General features: G+C 32.7%; 5 protein-coding genes across 5 annotated transcripts; 3 read left to right on the forward strand and 2 right to left on the reverse strand.

Annotated features, from left to right (window-relative positions):
• Window positions 1–1603: 1603 nt before the first annotated feature.
• LOTGIDRAFT_228342 (hypothetical protein) lies at window positions 1604–7348 on the forward strand (the record flags this gene model as incomplete). Its single annotated transcript, XM_009053378.1, has 9 exons — window positions 1604–1639; window positions 2751–2797; window positions 3043–3074; window positions 3651–3758; window positions 3790–3837; window positions 4421–4672; window positions 5027–5174; window positions 5316–5890; window positions 6146–7348. The coding sequence occupies 9 exons, from the start codon at window positions 1604–1606 to the stop codon at window positions 6799–6801; spliced, it is 1902 nt and encodes a 633-aa protein (XP_009051626.1). The 3' UTR covers window positions 6802–7348.
• Window positions 7349–8219: 871 nt separating this feature from the next.
• LOTGIDRAFT_181759 (hypothetical protein) lies at window positions 8220–10771 on the reverse strand. Its single transcript, XM_009053379.1, has 4 exons — window positions 10665–10771; window positions 10036–10227; window positions 9353–9588; window positions 8220–9091 (listed from the first exon to the last, which is right to left on the reverse strand). The coding sequence occupies exons 1-4, from the start codon at window positions 10665–10667 to the stop codon at window positions 8974–8976; spliced, it is 549 nt and encodes a 182-aa protein (XP_009051627.1). The 5' UTR covers window positions 10668–10771; the 3' UTR covers window positions 8220–8973.
• Window positions 10772–12186: 1415 nt separating this feature from the next.
• On the reverse strand, window positions 12187–16163 carry LOTGIDRAFT_208924 (hypothetical protein). The gene is made up of 4 exons (XM_009053380.1): window positions 16103–16163; window positions 14623–14668; window positions 13908–14026; window positions 12187–13413 (listed from the first exon to the last, which is right to left on the reverse strand). The coding sequence occupies exons 1-4, from the start codon at window positions 16103–16105 to the stop codon at window positions 13216–13218; spliced, it is 366 nt and encodes a 121-aa protein (XP_009051628.1). The 5' UTR covers window positions 16106–16163; the 3' UTR covers window positions 12187–13215.
• A 204-nt stretch (window positions 16164–16367) lies between these two features.
• Window positions 16368–18700, forward strand: LOTGIDRAFT_228345 (hypothetical protein). Its single transcript, XM_009053381.1, has 6 exons — window positions 16368–16511; window positions 16764–16820; window positions 17110–17220; window positions 17491–17590; window positions 17703–17827; window positions 18176–18700. The coding sequence occupies exons 1-6, from the start codon at window positions 16401–16403 to the stop codon at window positions 18680–18682; spliced, it is 1011 nt and encodes a 336-aa protein (XP_009051629.1). The 5' UTR covers window positions 16368–16400; the 3' UTR covers window positions 18683–18700.
• Window positions 18701–20703: 2003 nt separating this feature from the next.
• Window positions 20704–21000, forward strand: LOTGIDRAFT_79214 (hypothetical protein; the record flags this gene model as incomplete). Its single annotated transcript, XM_009053102.1, has 1 exon — window positions 20704–21000. A coding segment is annotated over one exon (297 nt), but the record flags the coding sequence as incomplete, so codon positions are not given.
• Window positions 21001–25909: the final 4909 nt, after the last annotated feature.

The following is a 25909-nucleotide window of genomic DNA, read 5'->3' on the forward strand; positions in this document are numbered from 1 at the left end:
TTTGAATTACACGATAGTTTGTTTGGTACAGGACGAGTTGAATTTAACGATGGCTATTCTGGTGGACAAAAGTGTCCCTGTGATCATTCTTCAGTCTATTAGTCCCCAAGTGACTGTGTATACCAAATTACACTGCATAATTTAAAATAATTACTTCATAGTCCTATAATGAAGAATTAAAAAGTTAATGGTGACAAAATCGTGAAAATCGAACTTTTGTTGAAAAATATAACCACATGATGTTGGCAAAAAAGGAATAAGACTACTTGCAAAACGGTCATTAATTCAAAAACAAAATTGATAACTGGGAGAAAGATTTAAGTAACCCAGTTTTTCTTAAGCTAGCACATGGTCTAACTTTCTATTTCTATAGATGTCTTTTCTATTATATGGCACAGTCTCAAGAAAAAAGACCACTCGTCATTTTAACTTTCAAACGCGGATTGCCTGGACACAAGTGGATTTGAAGACTCAAATTTCGACTGCGATCTGTGAACACTATTACTGATTAGCTTAACTAAAAGAATCTCATTTCTGATACTCATGTACGATTGGTCAAACGGATGGCGAACTTGTCATTTTTAAAGCCTTTGCGTTTAGACGATTTGATTTTTGTCACGTCATATAATATATATTAAGCAATATCTCCATATAACAGTGTATCTCTTTACTTTCAAATATTTATCTGCCTGTTTAGTTCGGAAAAGGTATTGATTTAAATTGAAATAGGTTAAAAGTCCATTGTAAATGATATTAAAATGTAGGTAACTGAGGTGTTTAACTTATGATTACTAAGATTATAGTAAGATTCGTGTTTTGACCTGCCTAGGAAGTCATAGTTGTATTGCTATAATCCGAGAGTTAAAGTTTCTGGATAAGATTTAAGATTAGATAAACCTAGTTGAAGTTAAAATAGGATCGTAGATGATAACGATGAGGATTGTTAACTTATAACTTATTTACTTTTTGACTTTTTATCTTTATCCAACTTAGTATTTATAAGTAATCACAAATTGTTTATTATCTATTAATATATAAAATCCGTTAAATAAGTATAACTTATTACACATAGCTTGATGACATATAGCGTACGTCGTAATATAATAATTCATTACATGTAACTCTTCAACACGTATAACGCATTATTATGATAATAAGACATAATATTGTGACTTTTAACAATATGTAGAATTCTATTACATATAATAATATACATTATCTTAATATATTTAAGCTTTTTAAAATTATTAAATGCATTATAAAACTTATATTCAAAGATTTGAAATATTATTGGCAGAACCAAAATGATTAATTTCTTCTTTTGTGAGTCAGTCGTTGACATTACACCCATACATCCCTCCTTATCACATTCTGACATCCATTCCGACAGACAGATATTCGGATTACGTCATATCAATTTAGCTCTATATTAGGGCCTATTTATCTCCGACAGTCTTTTACCTGGTGTGTTTTGATTAATAGTAGAGTAGTATACAAGCCTTAGTAACAAATGCTAGCTAAGTTTAATAGACTAAAATATTTATAAACTAATGCCGTATAATGGATTTGTTTTGTTTGATTTCATTTATAATATAAGTAAAGAATGACGAGTAGAATACAATCAACTCGTCGCCGTAAGGTAGGCTTTAAATTTTGTTATTGAAATAAGAAATTGTATTATGATATACCTCTATACCTATACATGTAGTCTTTATAAACATATAATGTGCAAAGTTTGCAGTATGCATTTATTTCAGTATAAAAAACGAGGTATATTATAGCCTACCTGGAAATATATTAGAAGCTATTTATATTTATGTATCTTCTTGATCCAAAAGAATTTGTTTAAGAATAACGAAGTTTACGTAAACGTTTTGGTTTTTAAAAAAAATTAGTTAATTCTTTAGTATTAGTCCTGGGGCACATTTCTCTAGATTTTGGTGTTTACTTTTCTTAAATTTGAGCTAAATGATTTTCTGACCTACGAAAAAAAACCCAGAATACCCTATAATATGAGGCTTATCTATTTGTCTAATTTACCTGAATATATGCCTGCTGTAGATGAAGGACCCATCGAGTATAGTTTAAATGAGCAATTTCATAAATCAAACATTGATACACCATAAAGCTGCAAATGACTCGTTACTGGTGATCTTAAAGCTGACGAACCCCCAATCACCAAACAAACCAGTATATTATTGAGTGTATTTTCACTAACATCGGCCCGGCAACCTATGACTCTTACATCAATACCATCAAATTCGAAAGATGTTTAACATATCAACATCAACCAAACAGTTCGCAGAGCACCACATAAACCAAACAGGTCGCACAAATATGAGCATGCGAACATTGACAACTCGTGACTCGTGGGAACATTATCATTCCAACATCACTTTAACAACTCTTGAATCCAGGGACTACTATCACACCAACATCAACAAACCAACTCATGACTCGAGAGAAGATTAACACACCAACATCAATCAACAACTCGTGACCCCAGAGAAGTTTAAAACACCAACATCAACTTTACAACTTGTGACTCGACAGATTTGAACACATCAACCTCAACCAAATTAATAAGTCACACAGTAGAACTCGAGTGCCCCAGTAAGAGCATCAATAGTCTGAAAAAGTTTAGGTCTTAACCATTTCTCTAGTTCTGGATGTTACCAGATGGTTGCACGAATGACAAAATTCGTCAGTGGAATGCAGTTCGATTAATTCTTATCATTTTGTCATTTTAGGATGTCAATCGTCTACGAGGCCAGTCTGCTAGAAGTCGTTCTATAGTGTAAGTTGTTTTATAGAAATATATAACCGTGACTTTATAAGTATCATGCCTACGGTTTATTACTTATGTAAAGTCGAAATTTTTCCACTAGACCATTTTCCAGAAATAACCACAGAGCTTTAGTTTTCTTTCTCTTTGAATGTTTTATACTGTTTACATAAATATTTGATCACAGAGAATTGTATAGACAGTATAATATGCATGTTAGTTTAGTCTGGTAATCTAATCTTCCCTTTCTTTTACAGTATTCCTGATCCTATTCGTCATTTTCTCTCAGGTAAATATCATTATTAATAACATTTCGACAGGAAGACACCAGTCCATACATTAAAGTGATATACTAGGCCTACGTCTTAGAATGAACATAAAATTTAAGTTCTCAAGAATGGTCAATATGAGTAGCCTATATATTCATCAGTGAACTTAAAAATCTGGAAAATTCATAAAACTAAGTAATTATTGAAAAACGTTTAATCTTAATATTAAGCTTTTTTCAATAGTTAATGGCATATTTATGGATGATAACTAATTTTTTTTTGGGATTTATCGGATTATATAAGGATCCTGTTATGTTATAATTATGATGATGAATATAACATATTCATATTATGCATATTATGCTCTTGTTGACCACGTTTAAAATTCTTAATGTTATGTTCATTAGAAGTATTCCTTTTAGATAATCGGTTGTAAATCTTGCTTCGAATGTGCATTGTATGGGTATTTACGAAGAAAAAAAATATTGAACATATACTTACATCCAGGGGCACATTTAGAAAATGCTGAGTTACTATCAAAAAGTTTAATTGACACCCTAGCTCATTCTATATTAGTGTTTAACCTTTTGCTTCAGAATCGCCGATAGACAGGAAGACTCATGAGCAGTGTTTTAGTACAACCAGTTCTTCACTGAGTCATTATAGCTACATGGATAATAATCACAGATACAGGTTAACTCAGGGTAAGTTTTAATACAACCAGTTCTTCACCAGGTCATTATAGCGACATGGATAATAATCAGAGATACAGGTTAACTCAGGGTAAGTTTTAATACAATCAGTTCTTCACTAGGTCATTATAGTGACGTATAGTGACATGGATAATAATCACAGATATAGGTTAACTCAGGGTGGGTTTTAATACAACCAGTTCATCACTAGGTCATTATAATGAATGTATAATAATCACAGATATAGGTTAACTCAGGGTAAGTTTTAATACAACCAGTTCTTTACTCGGTCATTATAGTGACGTATAGTGATCACAGATACAGATTTATTCGGGGCATTTTACCCAGTCCCTGTAACTTGCTTGACATTGTGTGTATGTTATGAATTTATAATAAAAGGAGTAGAAGTTAATTTTATTTTACTTGCCTGTGAGCATGATACAAAACTATATGAAAATTGCATGCAAAACTACTAATAGAACAAGTTTAGTAATCATTTTTAGCTAGTCAACTGCTGATAGTCCACGACTCTGAGTATCTCTGAACAGCCACCTGTTCATCTATTTGTCCAAGACCATTGACTGGTATACATGATAATAAAAAAAGTAGATTGGAAAAAACAGAGTTCCACAAATGGCTGTATCAATTTATCTATATATATTTTTTTACTTCAGGTTATATACCGGTCAACACCAACCGACATGCTGCATGTTCAGGTCCACGGCCCATAGATAATGAAAGACCGCGAACAAGACACCGTATGTTATCTGAAAAGACATTATCCAAGTCAGTTGCCTACTGTCCAGACCTCACTAAAGGAGAGAAGCTGTATTTATACAACATATCCAGAGTATATAGCACTAAGAATATGCACGATATCAACCAAAGAAAATATGCAACAGTATTAAGCCAAGAGGAGCAAACGGGTGAGACAAACTCGCTTTTTGTCTCATCACAGTGACTGGGCACAACCTTATAAGCAATATCAAGTGCCTTACGTATCGACAGAACTCTTGATCTCATATAGTATTATGTTTGTCACAAATATTGCATCCGATGATGACGCTAGAAAGGAATATTATGATCACTTACCCGAAAGAGCCCATGGGAAGAAACAAGATTACTAACCCGACGGAACATCTCAGACACAGGAACTTGCAGCTGTCTTACAGTTGGACATTCCTCCCGATCCCATTAAGATTTTACTTGACACAGATAATATATGACGCTACTTATAAATATTATATTTTCCCCCTACCTAATCTAATAATACTTTTCAGGTAGATACAAACAAAGAGACATCAACAAATATTGGAATTATATTCGATCACCAAGACAGACTAGTTGGGGTTCTGGAAAATCTTCTTTCACACCTACGAGAACTAAATCTGCACCACCTGGTAAACGACGGACGAAAAAAATTGAAAGGTAGCTGCCATCAATTCATTTCTTTTTATTCTAAATTACGTATTACCTGACTTTGTTGATAATCATTATACTATCACAACCATATAGAGATTCACCCAAAAATTATCTTGAACTCCACTTAATTATTATTAACAATTTCAGACCCCAAACTAGAATGGAAGAATTATCAGATTATGAGTCACAAGACACGCCAAGAGGCACCCAAGAAGAACAGGCGTCAAAGAAGAAGAAGGGAATTATTGAGACTGTACTGGCTGAACCTGAAGATCGCAAGAGTGAAACTGGTAGTTATCATAGTCGTGGTAGTAAAAATTCTAATACTTCCAAAACCAGACGCCGTAGATCATCATCAAGGGCATCCAGTAGCTCTAGCTCCAGAAGTAGATCAAGCTCGTCAAGTTCGAGTTCCCGTTCCTCTCGCCGTTCTTCTTCGAGTGATACAGAAACCAAACACAAGCGCGCCAGTGATGGTGAGACAGTGGTTCAAAGAGCTAAAGATGAATCCCAAAATAAGGAGTCAGACACACAAGAGAGCCGAGCTACTGATAATGAAATGACAGGACGGCCAGATGCTAGAGCGTCAGACACTGGTGTTAAAGATACATCTAGAAGAAAGACAGAAGCGTATTCAAGTATGCCGGACAGTCGGGGAAATGATTCACATTTAAGAGAAGGTCATGGAAGACCGAAATCGAGATTTGGAAGAAAGGATGCGCGTAAGTATCACTTTTTAAACTGTGTTGTTGAGATACGTGTTTATGGCATAAAATGAGCTCTATTATAGTCCGTTTCAAATTACAATAGATGTGATTGACAAAATATATACCATAACCTGTGGACAAATTATATATCAGTTAGTATTTTTGATTTTTTCCCGTCTACGCACTGCTCTTTTGGACATTGGACAACCAATAAACAAATTTCAACCCAGAAAATGTGACATGTTTCATGTTTGTGTCTTATATTTTCAGACAAAGATGATGATGATGATTCAGATAGTATCAGTCTAACGAGTAAATCCAGTTCTTCCTCTTCCCATAGCTCCAACGCTGATAAAGCAAAGCCTACCAAGACATCCAAGAAACCCATGGATAAAATCGAAGAGAAAACAAAGATTGAAAGTACTTATGCAACAACAACGGAAGCCAATCAACAAAGGGAATGTGATACGAGCGTTTCAGAGTCCAGAGATTATTCTCAAATCACTACGACCACTGATCATAGTACCAGTGTTTCATGTAAACACGAATCTGAAAGTTCTCAAAAAGCGACGGAATCTAAGAAGAAAACTACCAAATCTAGATATATGGAGAGTCGCAGAACACGGACAAATTCAGAAAGTAGCCTCACACAATCTATTTCCAGTAACAAATCTTCGGACAAAAAACCAAGGCAAAGAAAATCCAGTCGCACCAGCATTAAAAGTAACGGATCTATCAAAAAAAATCCAACAGCCGAGAGTGGCAAGCAAGTGAAAACAGAAGCAACCACGAAATTAGAGAATGTTATTGAAGATGGGGAACAAGTGAAAACCAGGACGACCTATCGCAGTATTTCAATAGAAAGCCAACTTAAAACTGGTGATTGTCCCTCCAATGATAAAGATGTGGATAAAATAGAGTATTAATAATTCAAAATTCTCTTATGCCAATTTCAATTATTAGAAATAATATAACGAGTAGAATAATCTGATTAAGTCGATGGATTCCAGTGGAATGATATTATTTCATCACCCCATCTCCACATCTAGGTAAGGTTTGACATCCAAGGACATGAAGGCAAATATCTTTCTTATGAAAACGACGACCAAACATTTTAAGAGTCTGTATTTTTTTTTTGAATTGCATCATTGCCTTGACACCCCGATTTAGGTAACTCGTGAATTTGGGTTAGTACTTTTACTAACGTAATGGGCAAATATGCAGACATGCTAGAGGTAATTTGACGTGTAGATTTTGAAAAAGATTCGTCTTCACAAACACCACGATCAAGAAATCAAAGCCAGGCCTATAGGCCTATTTCATTGCACTCCTAAATTTCTAAACCGAGTCATTTCAAACTAAAACAAGCCAGTCTGTGATAGTAATTATTAGTGCTTTATTCAGATATAAAAATCTTTGTACATTTATTTATTCCTGTAAATATCACTTAAATATTAAAGAATTATTTTGTTTATGAAATGTGTTCGGTAGCCCAATTGTTACAGTCAATAAGTCCTTCAATGGCATATTAGAAGCACAGGTGAAAGAAAGAAACAGCTATGCAAGGATAACAACTTAGGTTCACAGTTAAGGACTCTTTCTATCAGTTGGTCCTTGGCCAAACCTCTTGGCATTGACAATTTTATGGAAGAAAACTTCTGGATTCAATGAGTTGACTTATCACAAGGAGAAAAGAGTTATAGACCCTGAAAATCTTTAAATTAAGATGAAGCCTTTATAGACCGAAATATCTTGTCTCTAATTGTTGTTGAGGAGAGAGTCAGAAGGCAATCTATGAATATATCTTGAAATATTCTTCTTCCTTGTGTTTTTTTTTTCGAAAAACTGACAATTTTCTTGTATGTTATGAGGTCAGCTGCATACCATCCTTTTTTCGACAGAATAAACCACTAATTGTTGTCTCTAATCTAAGTTAAAATATTTAAGTGTGGAGCTATGTAAAAGATCGTCGACATCTTATAGAAGGCTTATTGTCATTGAAAATTTCAGCCAATCAAAAGACATGAATTTCATTGGCTCAGCAAATTCTATAAAGATGGCAACGTAGTTTGAGTAAAATATCCACCTGACTGACATTTATCTAATTTGTACACTAGTACATAATGTCAAGTTGTTGTAAGGTACATCTTATTCCATAATTATCTAATACTTTACAAAATTTACTGTTTTCAAAGGTCTAAATCAAGTAATACAAAATTGAATGATATTGATCTACTTGGTGGTCTGTCTCTAAAATACGTAAGTATTATTTAGAATCAACTTGTCGGTGTAAATGCCTTTTTGACATGAAGTAAATGTTAATAAAAAAAAAACATACGAGTGATTTATCAGTGTTAATATTTATTTATTACATATATCTTATATACATGACAATATATCATCCAATAGTAAATCATAAACAATAGCCATGTTCTTCAAGTGATGACTTATTATATTTGAAGAGTTTGATATATCTATAGGCATCTTGTTTACAACCTCAAAAGCATGAAAATCTAAAATATTCATTTCATTTGATTGTCCTTTGGAGTCCCTTAGAGATATTGAATTTTTAATAAAACCTCATCAAAAGCTAAACTTTCATGTATTTTAACCCTAGAAGTTATGCAAAGGTAGCCGTCTTTTTCATGATTTAGAACTTACAACATATGACTGGAATCCATATTGTTTTCATCATATTATAATAATGAATTTTTTGAAGTTATAGATATAGAAAGTCATATTTTTGAATTCTTGAAATCAAATCAAATTGGAAAAAAAAATACAACAGCACAAAATATTTGTACAAAATATTAACTTAAAGGAAGTTAGTCCTCATTCCATAACTTTTAATAAAATCTTAATTTCATCTGCAGAATACTTTTAATCAATTAATCACATATAATGATACCATTGAAGTTTTCCTATGTTTGTACTTTGGGTGTATAATTTGTTTGACACTTTGATAGAATTGAATGAATGATATGACCATTCAGAAGAGTGTAATGTGTAGCTCAAATTAGAAAAAGTTGTGTAAAATCTGACAAAAATTCTAACATTAATAAATTGACAAGACAACAAGTGATATTATACTAGTAACTTTATGATTTTCTGTATTCAATTCTTTCAACTTTAACATCATTATTAACTAATTTATAAACATAGGCTACTACTGTTGACTGTTGAATGTCTAATATAACAAATGATGGTACCACGCTACTGAAATAACAAAACAGAGTCAAAATAATATAAAATTGAGTTGTGAAGACCAGTATAGGGCGTTATAAGTGACACTCTTCTACAGAAGTACTGGAAGAAGCATTGCCAGCTACTCTTCTTTCAATTTCCTACGGACAGTCTTGTAGCACATAGGGCCTTGGTATATTGAGAAAATCAGCTTTTAAGACAAGAGGTATATGTCAGTGACAGAAACAATCTTTGATAATTACAAATAGCATCAAGATAAAAGAGTTGACAAACCTGTCTAATGGATTATAAGAACCAGTAGCTGATCCTGGGTTAATATAAAACTTTCCCTCATGTTCAAATGCTTCAAATTTATGAGTATGGCCAGAGATTAGGATATCAACATCTAATTGTCTTTGTACCATAGCTAGACTTTCATTATCTCCCCATGGTACTACTTGATGACCATGACAAAGACCAATTCTAAACTGACCCACGGTCACTACCTTCTGTTCTGGATAGTTCATGTTCTGAAAAATAATTCAACATAATTATGAGCTAATATTTGGCCATACATTTGTGACTATTTGATTACATGGTAGCTATGTCAGAGTTATTTTATGTATCGGGTAGGTAGGTAGGTGGGTAGTTTACATCAGATCAGATGTCATAAATATACTTATAATTGAGCACTGTTAATTATAACAATCATTAATTAACACTCTTCACTTCCTATGGTATTATCCTTCAATTCGGGCGTGACTACATGGTTCACACCAAGGTGAGCACTCTTCGACATCTCCTTGGCAACAGTGGATAATTGCTTGTTTCTGTCCCTTCTTCTTTATGCTCACTTTAGACTTGGATCTAGAAGCGTAAGTTAACACACTGTATTATAGTTTTCATACAATCAGGATTCTGTATGTGTCTTCGCTTCTTGTTATTTTTCAGAATTTTGGGGATGACATATCACCTACCTCATCAAAATCTCCTCTAACAACATGGACATCACTAGCCAATGTTTTCAAATAATCAAAGGATTCCTTTGTACACAAATTACCAGTACATAATATATGTTGAATCTTTCCTGGTACCAGTAGCTTTTTAAAGCGACTAGGTACACTGTTACATCTGTGAGGAATGTGCAAATCACCTAATACTAAGACCAACTGAAATGAAATAAGAATACATTTTTAAATTTGGTTTTAGATAAACTGTTTTAACACTAGGGATAGTCTTTACACAGCTCACAAAAATCCAAATAAATCGTATGTACCAGTAACAAATGGGTTTGGGGGACCACTACATGCCAATTCACTCTCTTTGTTCCTCATCAACCTAAAAAATTAGGGGATGTATTGATAAAAGAATAAATAGCTACAGAAATCAAATTGTTAAACATCCATTTGTAGCAACTTTACTTTAGATTCATTCATATTTTCCTTCTTTAGATCATGTACACAAATCAAACAAATAGATCATCATATAGACGATGGGTCACGCCCCTTCATCATCAAAATAGAGATTCAGATGGTCTATAATGTAATATATAACCAAAATCAAGTGTAATCAACAGAAGTCAATGCAAGAATAAAAATTATTTTACCATTTTGGCTGTTGAGCAATGAATCTATTCAAATAACCATCAGTAAATTCGCATTTCAATGGGTGTTGTTAATTTCTGAATTTCTCAGTCGGCCATCTTTTTATCACGTGACCGTAAAAATAAATACATTACGGATTCACTTTGGATTTTAGATACTCACTATTATGGTTTGACTAATGAAGAAAATAAACTTATTAAGATAGCTTGCCAGGCAAGATAATATACGCCCACTGGCAGTTTTGATTATGAATAAAAATATTTAGCAGTAAAGTAACAATCACCAGTATGAAATATTCAACCTTCAGTCATACACTCCTTGTGAACTCTTTAGGGCGATACTGAATAATATTGAGAATGAGTTATTGCCCTTGTTCTTGAAAACGTGTTCAATCTTTAGCTCGTGAAAACTCTAGAAGACAAATATTCAATCTTCAAAATCTGGCAAGAATCATGCCTTCTAGAGTTTTCATGAGCTACAAATTGAACGAGTTTTCAAGAACAAGGGCAATAACTCATACTAAATATTATTCGATTTTTCTGATTTTCAATAGGCTTTATCCTTGGGTGATAACACTCAAGCCAAGTTTCGTTAAAATCCGTCAAGAATTGTGCCTTCTAGAGTGTTTACAAGCTAAAAATTGAACGAGTTTTCAAGAACAAGGGCAATAACTCATACTCAATGTTTTTCGATACTTCTGATTTTAGATAGGATTTATCCTTGGGTGATTACACTCGCACCAAGTTTTATCAAAATCCATCAAGAATTGCGCCTTCTAGAGTGTTTACAAGCTAAAATTGAACGCGTTTTCAAGAGCAAGGGCAACAACTCATACTAATTATTTTTCGATCTTTCTGATTTTAAATAGGGTTTATCCTTGGGTGATAACAAACACTCACACCAAGTTTCATCAAAATCCGTCATGAATTGCACCTTCTAGAGTGTTTCCGAGCGTTTCAAGAACAAGGGCAATAACTCATACTAAATATTTTTCGATTTTTCTGATTTTGAATAGGGTTCATCCTTGGGTGATTACAAACAACCATACCAAGTTTCGTCAAAATCAGTCAAGAATTGTGCCTTGTAGAGTGTTTACGAGCAATTGTGGACGGACGGACGGATGGACAGGGGTGACGGCAATATACGCCCCCCCATTTCATGTGGGCGTATAAAAAGGGAAGACCTGTAATAATTTCAAGCTCTGACTCTTACTTTTACGTTTAGGGCATTGGATTATATCAATTCCATTAATAGTAAATCTGGTTTGTTTGAATTCATTGAAAATAGAGATAAGGGTGGTTGAAAAGATGCCAGTTACAATTGACAATCAATTAGTCACTATTCACCAAAATGCACTGGCACAGGGTTTTAGAATAAGGCACTAAGAAGGGAGAAAAATAGCTTCATACATTTAGCACACTGTTAAAAACAATCAACCCGTCTTATTGTGATGATAGCAATAAGTCATTTAAAATACAAAACTGTATTAACATGGGCAAATCAAGAGGATATGAGAAAACATTTATTGTTTCAGTATTTTTATTCATTTTTTAAACAAATAAAACAAACCTACAAAACAAGAAGAAAACTTTTTGTTTTTATATAGAATAAACTACAATAATATCTGTTTATCCTGAAAATACTGAGGTATCAACACCATTGAGTCAAATACTAGTGATGTAGGACACTGATATTATCATCTGCTATTGTAGTAATAATACTTCTAGTGTCTTTGTAAGTCTAAAAAACCAAAATCACTACCTTGACGTCTTTACTAGATTGTATCAGAAGCCTAAAATTTACACCAAGACATGCTACACTTATTACAAAGTGAAATTGAGTTCGCTTTTCAACAAATATTTTTGATTGACATGTGTTTCTGAGAAACTGTACTTTGAAGTTGATTTTTCGAGAAAATATCAATTTTCCATCAATTGCAGAGTCAGACAAAAATAAATATGTAACCTAACTTAAAAAACATATAAAATGTATTAAAAGTCATCTAGATTTGCTCTTAGGTTAGGTCATTGTTAGAATTCTATTCTAGGTGCTATGCCCAGATAAACAGAACTATAGATTAGTGAATACAAGTCTATATATCAGTCGCTACAGAGACATCATATTTCATTACAGTGCCACCAAGCGGATTGATTCTGCTGGTACCTCATTGCCAGTCACTTGCCAAACGAGTTTTTGCTAATAAATTATGTAAGCTGTAAACTTTCACTTTTACATTTTTTGTAAATTTGATTTTACTCCTTAAAATTGTTGTAAAAATATTGAGATTGTAACCAACATTTCTGTGACACCTTATCGCATATTTATCAACTGAGCTTCTCTTTCATAAAACCTATACAGATAATAATGGTAATTTTACCCAGTTGGGTAAAGATATTATCTCCAAATACATTTTCAGCAAACATTTTGTAATCATTCAGCATTCACGGCTATCTATCATTTATCAATTCAGTTTTGGACAGTCTTGTCCCAATTACAATAAACCACTTCAGTTCATTTACAGAAAGTAGAATATAAACTTTGAATGAGCTTGTATCAACTAATAACACAAGATCGTCCTTTTTCCACCGCTTGGGTGGCGGTCAAGTTTGTGTTCTCTTTTTGTTCCATCCAACCTTTTAAAGGTTTATCCCAATCATCAGGAGGTCCAGTTCTATATTCCCAGACATCATTGTTTTTGGCAGCAGCCATTCTCTTTTCTCTCCTGATTAATTCATGTTTGATTATCTTAATCTGAAAGTAAAATGTAAATCATAAAAAAAGAAAGAAACATCAATTTTTTACAAGGACAACAACAAAGGTTTGTTTAGACCAGCTGGTCCTTGACATTGATCTTTCTGATTAACAATACCTGTACCCTTTTTACAGCTGGGTTGTCTGATACCATGAGCAAAATGACATACTTAAGGTCACCAGACTTTCACAAATTGACAGAGATTATAACCCACTACCTCCATTAGTTTGAAATAACCAAACAAATGACATGTAAACGTTCCAATGCTCTAACCAACAGTGTTGCCAAACCTCCTCTAGAAACTTGATATAAACTATTTTTTTTTTAAAAATAGCATGCTATTGGGTGACATTGGTCTCACATAAATCACATAGAGAAACTTTAGTCTGTATATGACACATCCACATAAGTTTGCCTTTCAGTATTTATGTCTTAGTTAAAGAAGCATCTTGTATTGAATTCTGAACAAATTTTTATAAAGATTTGTACTCACAGCTGCTGAACTGTCATTTCCATTCCTTAATTTAAAACAATTTTCCTTATCCTCTTCCCATTTACTACAATTCATATGTCTGCCGAAAATATACATTTGATGCTCACGCCCTTGTTTACCTGTAGTGACAATATGTAAAATTAAAGGGACAGCTTCGCCATTTTTGGGGGTTGATTTGGGTTAAAATATATGTAAATAGTCTTCAGAAGTATTGAGAGAGAATGAAAATTGCATAAAATAAATTCTCTTTCTATAATTATATGTTTATTCTTTCATATGGCAGAGTCTTTTTAACTTTCTCACACATATTATTCTGAACACATGGATTTGAAAGCTCAAATTTCGACGGAGAGCTTTGAAAAATATTACTGATTAGCTTAGCTAAAAAAATACTGTTTCTGAGACCAAGGTACAATTTTGGTCAAATGGATGGAGAACCTTTCCCTTTAAAAGAATCTTTCTCTTAAACCCAGTGATTTTTTCAATGGGGTTGTTTCTAATAATCTAAATACTTAAGAATCACCAGAAGAATTTATCATTTTTGATGAAAACCCTGTGAATAGCTGTCCAAGTTTAATACACTTGAAAAAAAGTTGCTAATTTTGTCGCTTAATGAATACATTATACATATGGACAAAGTATTTAATATAATATCAATAGAACTATTAATGGCTATAATTATAATTAGAGAGAGATAAAATGTTGTCATACGTACTTGTACATTCTTTAAATTCTTGAACATACATTTCACATGGTCTCACCTAAAAATAGAAATATATTTTGAATTTGCTTGGCATATGCTGTCAGACATACATATCAGAGTGACTGACATGGAAATGCTGTCAAAGTGTATGTACAAGGCAACAAAACAAGTCTGTCATGTTCTACAGACTAAGCAGTGACTTTGATGGAGGTATGGTATATTTCAGTATCTCTATAATGTTCATAAAGCAGATAGATTGTTTTGGAAAAATGCCATAAAACAAGGATATTAAGTAGTAATGTCATTTCCAGCCATCTGACGCATGATATTTTTTTATCAATCTTTATTTTTACCTGCAAAATAAAAGTACAGTGGTGTAACCTATTTTCGTGCATATGAGGATTCAACACCGAATTTCGTCAAAGTAAAAAAAGGTTTTTTTTTATGTCTTAGATGTTTCCTCAGATATTCTACAAAATAATTAAAATTGGTTTATTTCCATTTCTTTATGAATCCCTCACTTTGACCCATATTTCATAAGTATCCAACTCGACAATTGCGGTAAAATGCGTCAACTATTTTCATGTACAATGTTTGATCTATAAATAAGTCGAGAAAAACACGTTGTATGGATACCGGGTGGTATAATTAACTTCTCTTAGTATTTATCTTTAATAATATCAATTCATTATACCTAGTGTCAATTCCTTCAAAGAACCATGATTTAAAATAAAAATAGTGACTGACAAAATAAGATACGTAGCATGATTTATTGCTAAAAGTCATTGAAACAACATAAGAATATGGCCCACTTTGTGTTCCATAGAATTTTTCTGCTAGTTGATCACAAGACTCCTTTCGTTGGATTACATTCTAGCAGATGACACTTGGAATTCCAATTACAGATTTGTATAAGGAAATTCGTCCAATAAAAAATTGTGACGTATGGTAACAACTGAAATCCACCATTTTGTATTTGTCAAAGTATACATTCATACATTTTACCTTGCTTGAAACTACTGGATTCATTCTACTAGCTGATATTGTAGAGATAACCCATGTTTATCAAAACCAAGCAAATGCTGAGGTCGCACATATAAATTATTAATCCTTTCCGGAAATGACGAAAAATAGGTTAGCCCGAAATTAGGTTACTTGACTGTACTTATAATTACTTTGATTCATGTAATTCCCCCACAGGTGGCACAAGCCCCCTGATATTCGTGTGATTTTTGCCCCCTCGTGACCCTTTCCTTGGATACATCATTGTAGTCCTCTACATGCTGATGTCTGCCTTCACTTAGCCACAAGATATATAAAAGTAAAATTTGTCTATGTTGGTACCAAGTTGTGGTCTGAATCTTGAGCAGCATGACTTGACCTCAAATCAAAGTCATTATATACTGCATGAAATGAGAGGTAAACGGTCTATGAGTGATTTTAGCATTTTGAAAGAGAAAAGATGACATAAAAGAAAGGTAATACACCATACCATCCATATTTTATCTAACAAGTCATCGGAATTCGATTCTGAAGAAGAAGTTTCAGTTTCACTGAAAGCTGACATATTGGTTTCTTAAAATAATTTGTATGAAACGAAAGTTTCTAGATATGCACATATCATGCATAGGTCTTGATAACAAAACGATAGTGAAAATCTTTTGCAATGAAATGCTTCATGTGTGCAAATTGCCAATTTTTTTATCCTCATTAATTTTTTAAAATAAATATTTCGTTTACGATTCACGACGATGTAAATTTTTTTCACGTCCTCATAAACAAACCGAAAGATGAAATTTTTCAAATGTCAATGTTACTTCAAAAAGAATATTTTCATCAAGGAATTCAATTTACATATAACATTTTTGAATCGAGAGCAGTTTTGTAAAACATATAGAGAGGTCATTTGAGTCTTAGTAATATGACATTGCTTAGATGTCTATATCGTTTTAGAATGAAATTTTGATTCAAGGCTGGTCCTGAAAATAATATGACAGGCTGATTTTTCTAAATTGATTCTTTTATTGTCTAACTTTATTATGTTTCAACCTACTGGTAGACCTAGGTTACCTTGTGTAGATATTTGCTATATAAAAGATGTGTCTGTTTAAGTTTTAATCAATAAACTATGATCAATGATTTATCTTTTGAAGATATTAAGAGACAGAGGTTGTAAATCTGAAGAGCAGGTCAATACAATCATCTCTCAGGTATGCTATGAACTTTTAAAGTACCTATACATCAAGCTTTGATAAGTTATCAATGAATTCCAATCTCTTATTCAGCTTATTTTTTCATCTTTACTTCTATCATTAATTGAAATCTCTGGTTTTTTGTTTTCGATACTAACTTTTCATTTTTACTAACGTGACTAACCTCTTGAAACAAGCAAGATAATTTTTACTGACGTGCCAATGAAATTTGTGTCTACTCTCCTGTTTTATTTCTAATAACTAATTTTGTATAATACAGTACAATGTGTCATTGTTTTTTTAATAGATAGAAAAAGAAATAGAGCGCAGAGAGAAAGTTAATGAGGAATCTATGAAGAGGAAACAATTTATAAAAGAATTCTACAAACCTTTACATCCTCACATTTATACTTTAAAGGTTTGTTGAAAAATATTTCATTGTGGTTTTATAAAAAAGATAAATTGATAAATTTTTGAAATCCTAATGTACTATTTACTGATATCCTGTGCATTGTTAAGTAATCAACCAAACTGAGGTAGTTATACAAGAAACAATTGACCAAACTTTAATTTTTTATCTTAAAAATGTATTTTTTATCTATGAATGTACCACTCTTCAGAACATCATTTTCGCATTCTTTAAAGAACTCAAAATGATCAAATATTTAGAAAATATTTTCTTTTTCAGGCAGATTACTTTCATTCTGGGTTCCTGAAACTTGTTGATGTCTGTAAGAAGCCAAATGTGAAAAGCACAGAAGTTTTGGAGTTAATAACAACAGAAAAAGGTAAGGATAAATAGATTTATTGGCCTTGATGTCTATTATACCCTTTAGGTTGATAAATCCTCATCTTGAGATCTTTATAGTTATGTATGTTGTCACTATTTTATTTTATTAGCTCAGAAAGTGTATAGTTTTCCAGTGTTTACAGAAGAATTTTGTAGATCATTTTTAGAAGAATTAGAATGGTTTGAGAAGAGTGATTGCCCAAAAGGAAGACCAAATACAATGAATAATTATGGGGTATACAGTTCTTCTATATTTTTATTTCCACTGGCAGTATTACGTAGACCTCTGTTGTTTATATCGATTATTTTTCTATAATGGTAGATAAATCTGGTTTTGATAAGATTCTTACTTAGAGAAGTGTCACGTTTGCCTAATATTTAGCTTAATTAAAATGAGACATACATACTGCAAGACATTGTTGTCTTTAATTGTAAGATCAGAAGCAAAACAGTAGCACTGAAACTCTTAATTTATTCAAAATTTATTTAAGGAAAAAAGGCACAATGTTGAATGTTTAATTGTGAAATGATTTCTAAAATAAATACATTAATGCAGATATCCTGATGTACATTTTTATTGTAGGTTTTGTTGAATGAACTTGGTTTTGATGAACATTTTATGACATTATTTCGTGAAGAATATCTCCAACCAATATCAACTGTCTTGTATCCTGAATGGACAGGGCTCAAACTTGATTCACATAAAGCTTTCATTGTGACATATAAGGAAGATGAAGATCTTGACCTTGCCGATCATTTTGACAACAGTGAAGTTACCATTAATGTTTCCTTAGGAAAAGAATTTACTGGAAGTGAACTTTGTTTCAAAGGTATGAAATCGAGTAATGATGATAAAATAACTACATATGAAAATAAAACTGGCATAGGATTGCTGCATAGAGGACAGCATATTCATTGTGCGGCACCATTAAAGACTGGAGAACGGTATAATCTAATTATCTGGATGAGATCGTCCAGTGTCAGGAATCAGTGTTGCCCTATGTGTAATGATAAACCAGAGCTTATAGAAGCTGATGGTTTTGGTGATGGATTTACTGCAGATACTATTAATGTTTGTAACACATTATAAATAAAGTGTTTTATGTTTTGTTTCCCTTATATAACTTAATTGCTCCTACTTCCTTATATTAGACAATAACCTTTTCCAAGACAGCAGTCCTGATGAGGCCTTTATATCCAAAACATTTGCAGCATAAAATGAGCCCTTGGCCTTTTCAGCTATGCTTGTTTCGTTCAGAGCCTTTTTGTTGCCAAACTGGAAATAAATTAAGCTTGAACATGGTGGGATTGAAAAAAAATTTAATTACTAGATATACTAGATTTCTTGTGATTTGATTTTCTATTTGTTACCTAGTGCTATCTGTTACAATACTTAAGAACCAAGAATGATACTGCTCTTTGAGTTTTAGGTCCTTAACTTTATAAGAGTATATGTGTCATTGCATGTAAATGATCAACAATGATAAGCTTTACAGCAAACATTACAATGTATAGGTTTAATGGTCATTGCTAATTTCTGCATCTTGAGACAACAAAGAGCATGAAACAATTAACTCACAAAAAACCCCAAAACATTATCAGTTTATTTCCTTTTAAACCTTGTTTTAAAAAACTCACTCCACTAAAACATTTTATGCAAATGATTGTATTTTTAGACATCTTCTTTCTCTCTCCCTTTTGGGGTTTTTGCATGGCTATTATAGGGTAATTTTTGGTCTAGATTTGAAATTTGATGTCTGAAATTGCATTATCTTTAAGATTTAGTGAGATAATGAGAGACCTAAAGGCGGAAGGCTAATTCCTAAAAATATTCTTTTTGTGAACTGTCAAATTCTTGTGGATAAGTATAACCGGTAGTAGTCTACTTTCAATTTTAGTAGCTCAAAATTTTCATGGTCATCATAATATATTCAATTTTTTCGGAGACATTGAGGATTGGTCAAACTTTCATTCGGCATATTGGAAAGCTTTCAACGAGATTTCTGGAAAAAGTTGTAGGAGGTTGAATTTCATGTTTTAACATGGGAAAAGAGGGCAATTGAATTAGTAGAGTGAGTCCATGAAAGACGAAGGGATCAATTTTTAAGTAAGTGCTTTGCGTAAAATATACTTATTTTCACAATCAAACTTTCAATTTATTTTCTTGTAACTACACTTTGATTTTTTTGACAATAAATTTCTTGCAGTGACTTTTACTTTTAAAGCAATCAATAATGAAGTTGAAAAATATTAAAATTTCTTATAAGAGACTGCTCCCTACTATTTATAGAGGGCACTTATCTCAGGGAAAGATAACTCGTCGTAAACCTGGATGTTTTTTTTTTCGCTTCGACGAGACATTTTTGAATATCATCGTGTTTTTCAGGTAATTATGCAAATAAACTTTACAACTCACATTTTTTTCTGCTATCTATTTAATCATGCAGAAATTTGAACATTATGATTACTATGAAGAGTGAAACCCAACATACACCGGTGGTTTTGTGTTACCTTTTATTGACAAGTAGTGTTATCTCCCCTTATTTAAACTTTACCTGCAAAATATGACAGCATCACTAGTCTTTATGCAGCCTGTCCACGTCCTGGCAAAAATAGACGTGAGAGAATATTTATATACAGATTCGAATTAATGATAAAGAAATGTTGTTGTGTCCGATTAGATATTCTTAGCAAAACAGGATTTCACACATAGCTTTTACATATAACAATACGCTACCGGTAACAAAACAATTACTTTTTAGAAGAAAAAAAAAAGGAATGATGTTGAATACAATCATCTTCATATAGCTCACTCTGATAATTTTGTTATCATTATCTAGCATAACTATAGATAGATAAGTTGGCAGCTTAATATTAAAGAAAAATCAGTATTGGTAGATAGAAAATATGCAAAAAATATACTAAATTTACTAGTATTTTTTTAGCAAGACACACACACATATCAATAATCTTCATACCTTGGACCCATTCCTTTTTGTTAAATGCTAGTGCCACACAGAAATGTTATACTTCTCGCAATTTTCCAGAGAGCCATTAATCTATTGATCATTTATCCTGTTTTCTTTTATTTCAGTTGTAAATGTAATGGCCGACTGTATAACACTGAATGTAGGAGGATATCTGTATACAACTACCAAGTCTACCCTGTGTAAATATCCCGACTCTATGTTAGGCGTCATGATGAGTGGAAAATTTGACACCAGCATCGATTCAAATGGACACCGTTTTATAGACCGAGACGGTGCAATGTTTCAGCATGTTTTAAATTTTTTGCGCTCTTCTCATCTCTCACTTCCTTCCGATTTCAAAACATTTGACTTACTCTCAATAGAAGCCGATTTTTATCAAATACAGCCTTTAATAGAAGCTATTAACCAAATCAAACAAAGTCAAAATTCCATTCCACGGAGGTATCATTTAGAAATCCTGGAAGTAAGAACTGGTTCCACTGCAACGATGCCAACGAACAATTCCCGTGTAAAGACTGTACTATCAGGCAGGAAGGAGGTAATGCTATCACTACCCGCCGACTTGATCGGATCGGAATCGTTAGAAAGACTCCAGAACAAAAATGGACCAGATTTTACTGAGTTAGAACTGTTGGGAAGTAACACAAGGTTACGTTTAGGCGAAGCGTTACATAGTCGAGGTTGGCAGTTATTTAGTTCAGATCTGTCCTCGTCCTCAAGCGATGAAAACAATAAAGCAACTTGTTTGTTTAATTTACATATAGAACAGTCGTTTCGTGATAGATGGTGTCTAGAAGTACAGCCAAGCCAGGACAATATCATTCCTTCACTTTGAATCTTTTTTTATTAATAAAATTGAAAAGTTAGTCATGCCTTTTTTCCATGTAGAGTTGGATCACGTAATAACCCTGCATAAAACTTACCAGACAATCCTACCTTACACAACACACGTGAATTAATACTACTATAAGCATCCAATAATGCAAAGTAAAGATCAAGCACTAGACACGACAAATTACGTCCATGGTTTCATTCAATAGCCTACTTATGAAGGGATTGTAATAAAAGAGGTATTATAAACAATTTATGCCTGTCGGGGACATCGGTAGCTCCAATTTGCAACATTCCAATTTTCAGTCATATTAGACATCTGCGGGACTCGCTATTCCACCACAACAGCAGCTCTTGCGATAGTAACTAACAGTAACGATGTAAACAGGATACTACCTCTTAGAATGGACATAAAACAAGTGTATATATTGAATATTCATCAACTGGACTTACCAAGTGCCATGATTATCATAGAATATCTATGTAAGACTATAAAACTATATAATTATTGAAACACGTTCCTAAGCAGGTTTCAAAAATAATTAGGTTAATGAATTATTATTCAGTTTTGTGGATATATTGGATTATACAGAGATTCTTTTGTATACCGGTATTTATGATACCAAGTAAGACCACCTGATGAACAAAAACTCATTTCAAACCAGTTTTAGGTTGATCATCAACTGGTTATATACGTTTAAGGTTGTTGTCCGTTTAACAAGTTTGATATGACAGTTGTTTAGTAGAGATTGACATTTTCAATTTCATATTACGTTCAAAATAGCAGGGCATTTTAACTGGATTGTAGTTAACCTAATTTATTTCTAATTATATAATTATCAATTGCCTTACAGATGTCCTTTCTCGGTCAATCTTATTCTAATTGTAGAGTAAGAGATTGTAGTGTAATATAGATTGTAGAGTAGGAGAGATTGTAGAGTAATATAGATTGTAGAGTAAGAGAGATTGTAAAGAGAGAGATTGTAGAGTAAGAAAGATTGTAGAGTCGGAGAGATTGTAGAGTAATGTAGATTGTAGAGTAAGAGAGATTGTAAAGAAAGAGATTGAAGAGTAATATAGATTGTAGAGCAAGGGAAGAAATATAGATATTTATAGAGTAAAAGAGATTGCCGAGATATTGTTGAGTATGAGAGCTTGTAGAATAAAATAGATTGTAGAGTAAGAGAGATTGTAGAGTAAAATAGATTGTAGAGTATAAGAGGTTGTAGAGTAATATAGATTGTAGAGTAAGAGGGATTGTAGAGTAAGAGAGATTGTAGAGTAATATAGATTGTCAAGAAAGAGATTTCAGAGTAATATAGATTGTAGAGCAAGGGGAGAAATATAGATTGTTATAGAGTAAAAGAGATTGCCGAGATATTGTGGAGTATGAGAGGTTGTAGAGTAATATAGATTGTAGAGTAAGAGGGATTGTAGAGTAGGAGAGATTTCAGAGTAATATAGATTGTAGAGCAAGGGAAGAAATATAGATTTTTATAGAGTAAAAGAGATTGTAGAGTAAGAAAGATTGTAGAGTAATATAGATTGTAGAGTAAAAAAGATTGTACAGTAAGAAAGATTGTAGAGTAATATAGATAGTAGAGTAAGAGAGATTGTACAGTTGAGATAAGATTGTAGTAAGCGAGATTGTAGAGTTATAGAGCGCGGAGTAAGAGAGAGTGTAGAGTAATCGAGATTGTAGAGTTAAAAGAGAGATTGTAGAAATTGTCGAGTTAGATAGTAACAGAGATTGTAGAGTAAATAATAAATAAATAATGGACAAAGTGACTTCAAGGATACAAGGACTTTTCGTCCAAGGTTTGATACCTGATTTAACTCAGATAAATTTTCTTTATATTGAATCATGGAAAAAGGCAAATGACCTAAGAATATAGACTCTATACACTTAATCCAACTTGGTGGTTACGAGTAATGTTAATATATATCTATTGTATATCATTTGTCATAAAACTTCTAATATGTATATGCGATAAAATAATCGCACATACCTAGTCCAAAGCCCACAAAGAACTGCCAACAATATTCAGAATACGCAATAATACGTAATAAATATCGAATAATGACTTTTATGTTTTTGAACTCAGTCGTAAACAACCTGTCTTAAAATTTTGAAAAGCTCGTCGTTGTGATAAAATGCAACAATATACTATATTCGAATATTTTAAGAATTTCTCTTGGGCGTATGTACAGTAAACATCAAAGAGGATATTGCACCTTCAGATATCTAAGGAGTACCGGACGATAATAAAACAAAATGAAATGGAGGTTTGCGTGCTATTTTCATGGACAGCGAAACCTTTAATGCAAAAGTTATATCTTAACAATTGTCGGAAAGTCCATCTAACTTATTAACTTTCAATCTGAAAGCATTGCTGTTGGCCTGGTAGGCCTACATACAAAATTAAATTATTTCTACTAATTTAAAGTGTGTATTAGACGATTAAATCCCTCTCCATTCCGTTTCTATCACAGGGGTCTACATTAATTCAGTTGTACTCTACAAAGCTTGCACTTAAACAACCCAATATATTAACACTGTTGCAAACCTTGTGGGTAATTATTTTTTTATCTGTTCGTAGGCTATCATATTAAGTACGATTATTATAATGTGCTTTCTTTCAATGCCTATACTCGCCCATTTCCATTCATCGTAAATATTGTTATGAAAGGTTCATAATATCGATATTGAAAGGGTATGATATTTTTAGATTAACAAAAACAGTTTTTTCCACTCAACAAGGTACACAAAGGTGTATGAGTTTTATACGATATATAGCCCTTGATACAACAGTCCTATCACTAATTTTAATTGGGCGATGCTTTAGTTTAGATTCATTAAAACAAACTATTGTGTTTAAATGATTCTCAAAGATTAATTTCAATAGCTTCCCCATGTCCATCTCTTATTGGTAGGATTGAATAATGGCGTAGAGTTGGGTTATTGTCGGACGTAGATAACCATATATCATGCTGTTGTTTATTGTATTTCTACTTCATTTCCAACATCAAAAGGTCAATAGCTAAGGTCAATAGCTGTCGTCCAGAAAGAGGAATTCAAACCGAACTAGGATCAAAATGAAAAGCAAGTTCCGAGCTGTGATAAAGTTTTTTTTACCTTGGAAGGTATAGGATATCTAAGTTTCAGATGTATGGGAAGGATGCTCTGAGTTATAGTCATCAAACGTGGACCCTTGTGACAAATTTTATGCTGACAATAATGAAATTAAAGAAGGTGTGAATGAGTTTTTTAGGATGACCCCAAGAGGAATTCTATTTGTCAGGTATTGATTGGAAAGCTTGAAGTTCGACACGAGAAGTGTATTGTGAAGAGGAGGTGGGGAAAAACATTAAAAGATTTGACAGCTTTTTGTTTTATCTAGTAGACTTAAAACTTTTTGACGAACCCTTGTTTTATATTCGGAGATTGTGTTGAGGGGCTGAACGTTTTCATGGAATAATCTTGATTTTTTTAGATTATGGTTAATGTCAATCTGCATCCGAATTCGTTCCAGACAAAACAATCATCAGATTGACACTCTTTATAATGATCTGATCAGAACCCAGCGTCTTCACTTCTCAACTGTATCCCGCCCCAGAAAACATGTTCGCAAATAAATTATTGATAGATCTCAGTGTATTATCTAAATCAGTTGCATTATTGTCAGATCTTATATTATAAAGAACATAATAAGAGATATGTACATTTGAACTCGCGTAGTTTTGTATTTATTAAAGCATATAAATGTAAAAGTGAAATATGTTAACTTGTGAAATAAAGTAAAAGTGATTTGGTACAACTGATTTATCGAACAAAGAAAGTTGGGTTTAATGTAATTATTAATCAATCAATACTTTTATCATCGTGACTTTTGGATCTCCTGTCTCTTGAACTCGTCCAAAATATCACGTATTCATCATTGATAAGGGGCGTGGTTTAAGCGACAAAACTGAGCTGGAATGAGGTGGTCTAATTTTGCTGCAATATATATCTCTACAATCTCTCTTATATACAGTCTCTCTTACTCTAAAATCTCCATAGACTACAATCTCTCTTATTCTACAATCTCTCTTACTCTAAAATCTCTTTTACTCTACAATGCCCATTACTCTACAATCTCTCTTACTCTAAAATCTCCCTTACTCTAAAATCTCTTTTACTCTATAATCTTTCTTACTCTAAAATCTCCATAGACTACAATCTCTCTTACTCTACAATCTCTTTTACTCTACAATCTCTCTTACTCTAAAATCTCTTTTACTCTACAATCACTCTTACTCTAAAATCTCTTTTACTCTACAATGCCCATTACTCTACAATTTCTCTTACTCTAAAATCTCTCTTACTCTACAATCTCTCTTACTCTAAAATCTCTTTTACTCTACAATCTTTCTTACTCTAAAAACCCCTTACTCTACAACTTCTATTACTCCAGAATCTCTCTTACTCTAAATCTCAGAACAGAACTAAATTATAA

The sequence above is a fragment of the Lottia gigantea genome (genome assembly GCF_000327385.1).
Source record: "Lottia gigantea unplaced genomic scaffold LOTGIsca_2, whole genome shotgun sequence".
In the NCBI taxonomy this organism is placed as follows: Eukaryota; Metazoa; Mollusca; class Gastropoda; family Lottiidae; genus Lottia; species Lottia gigantea.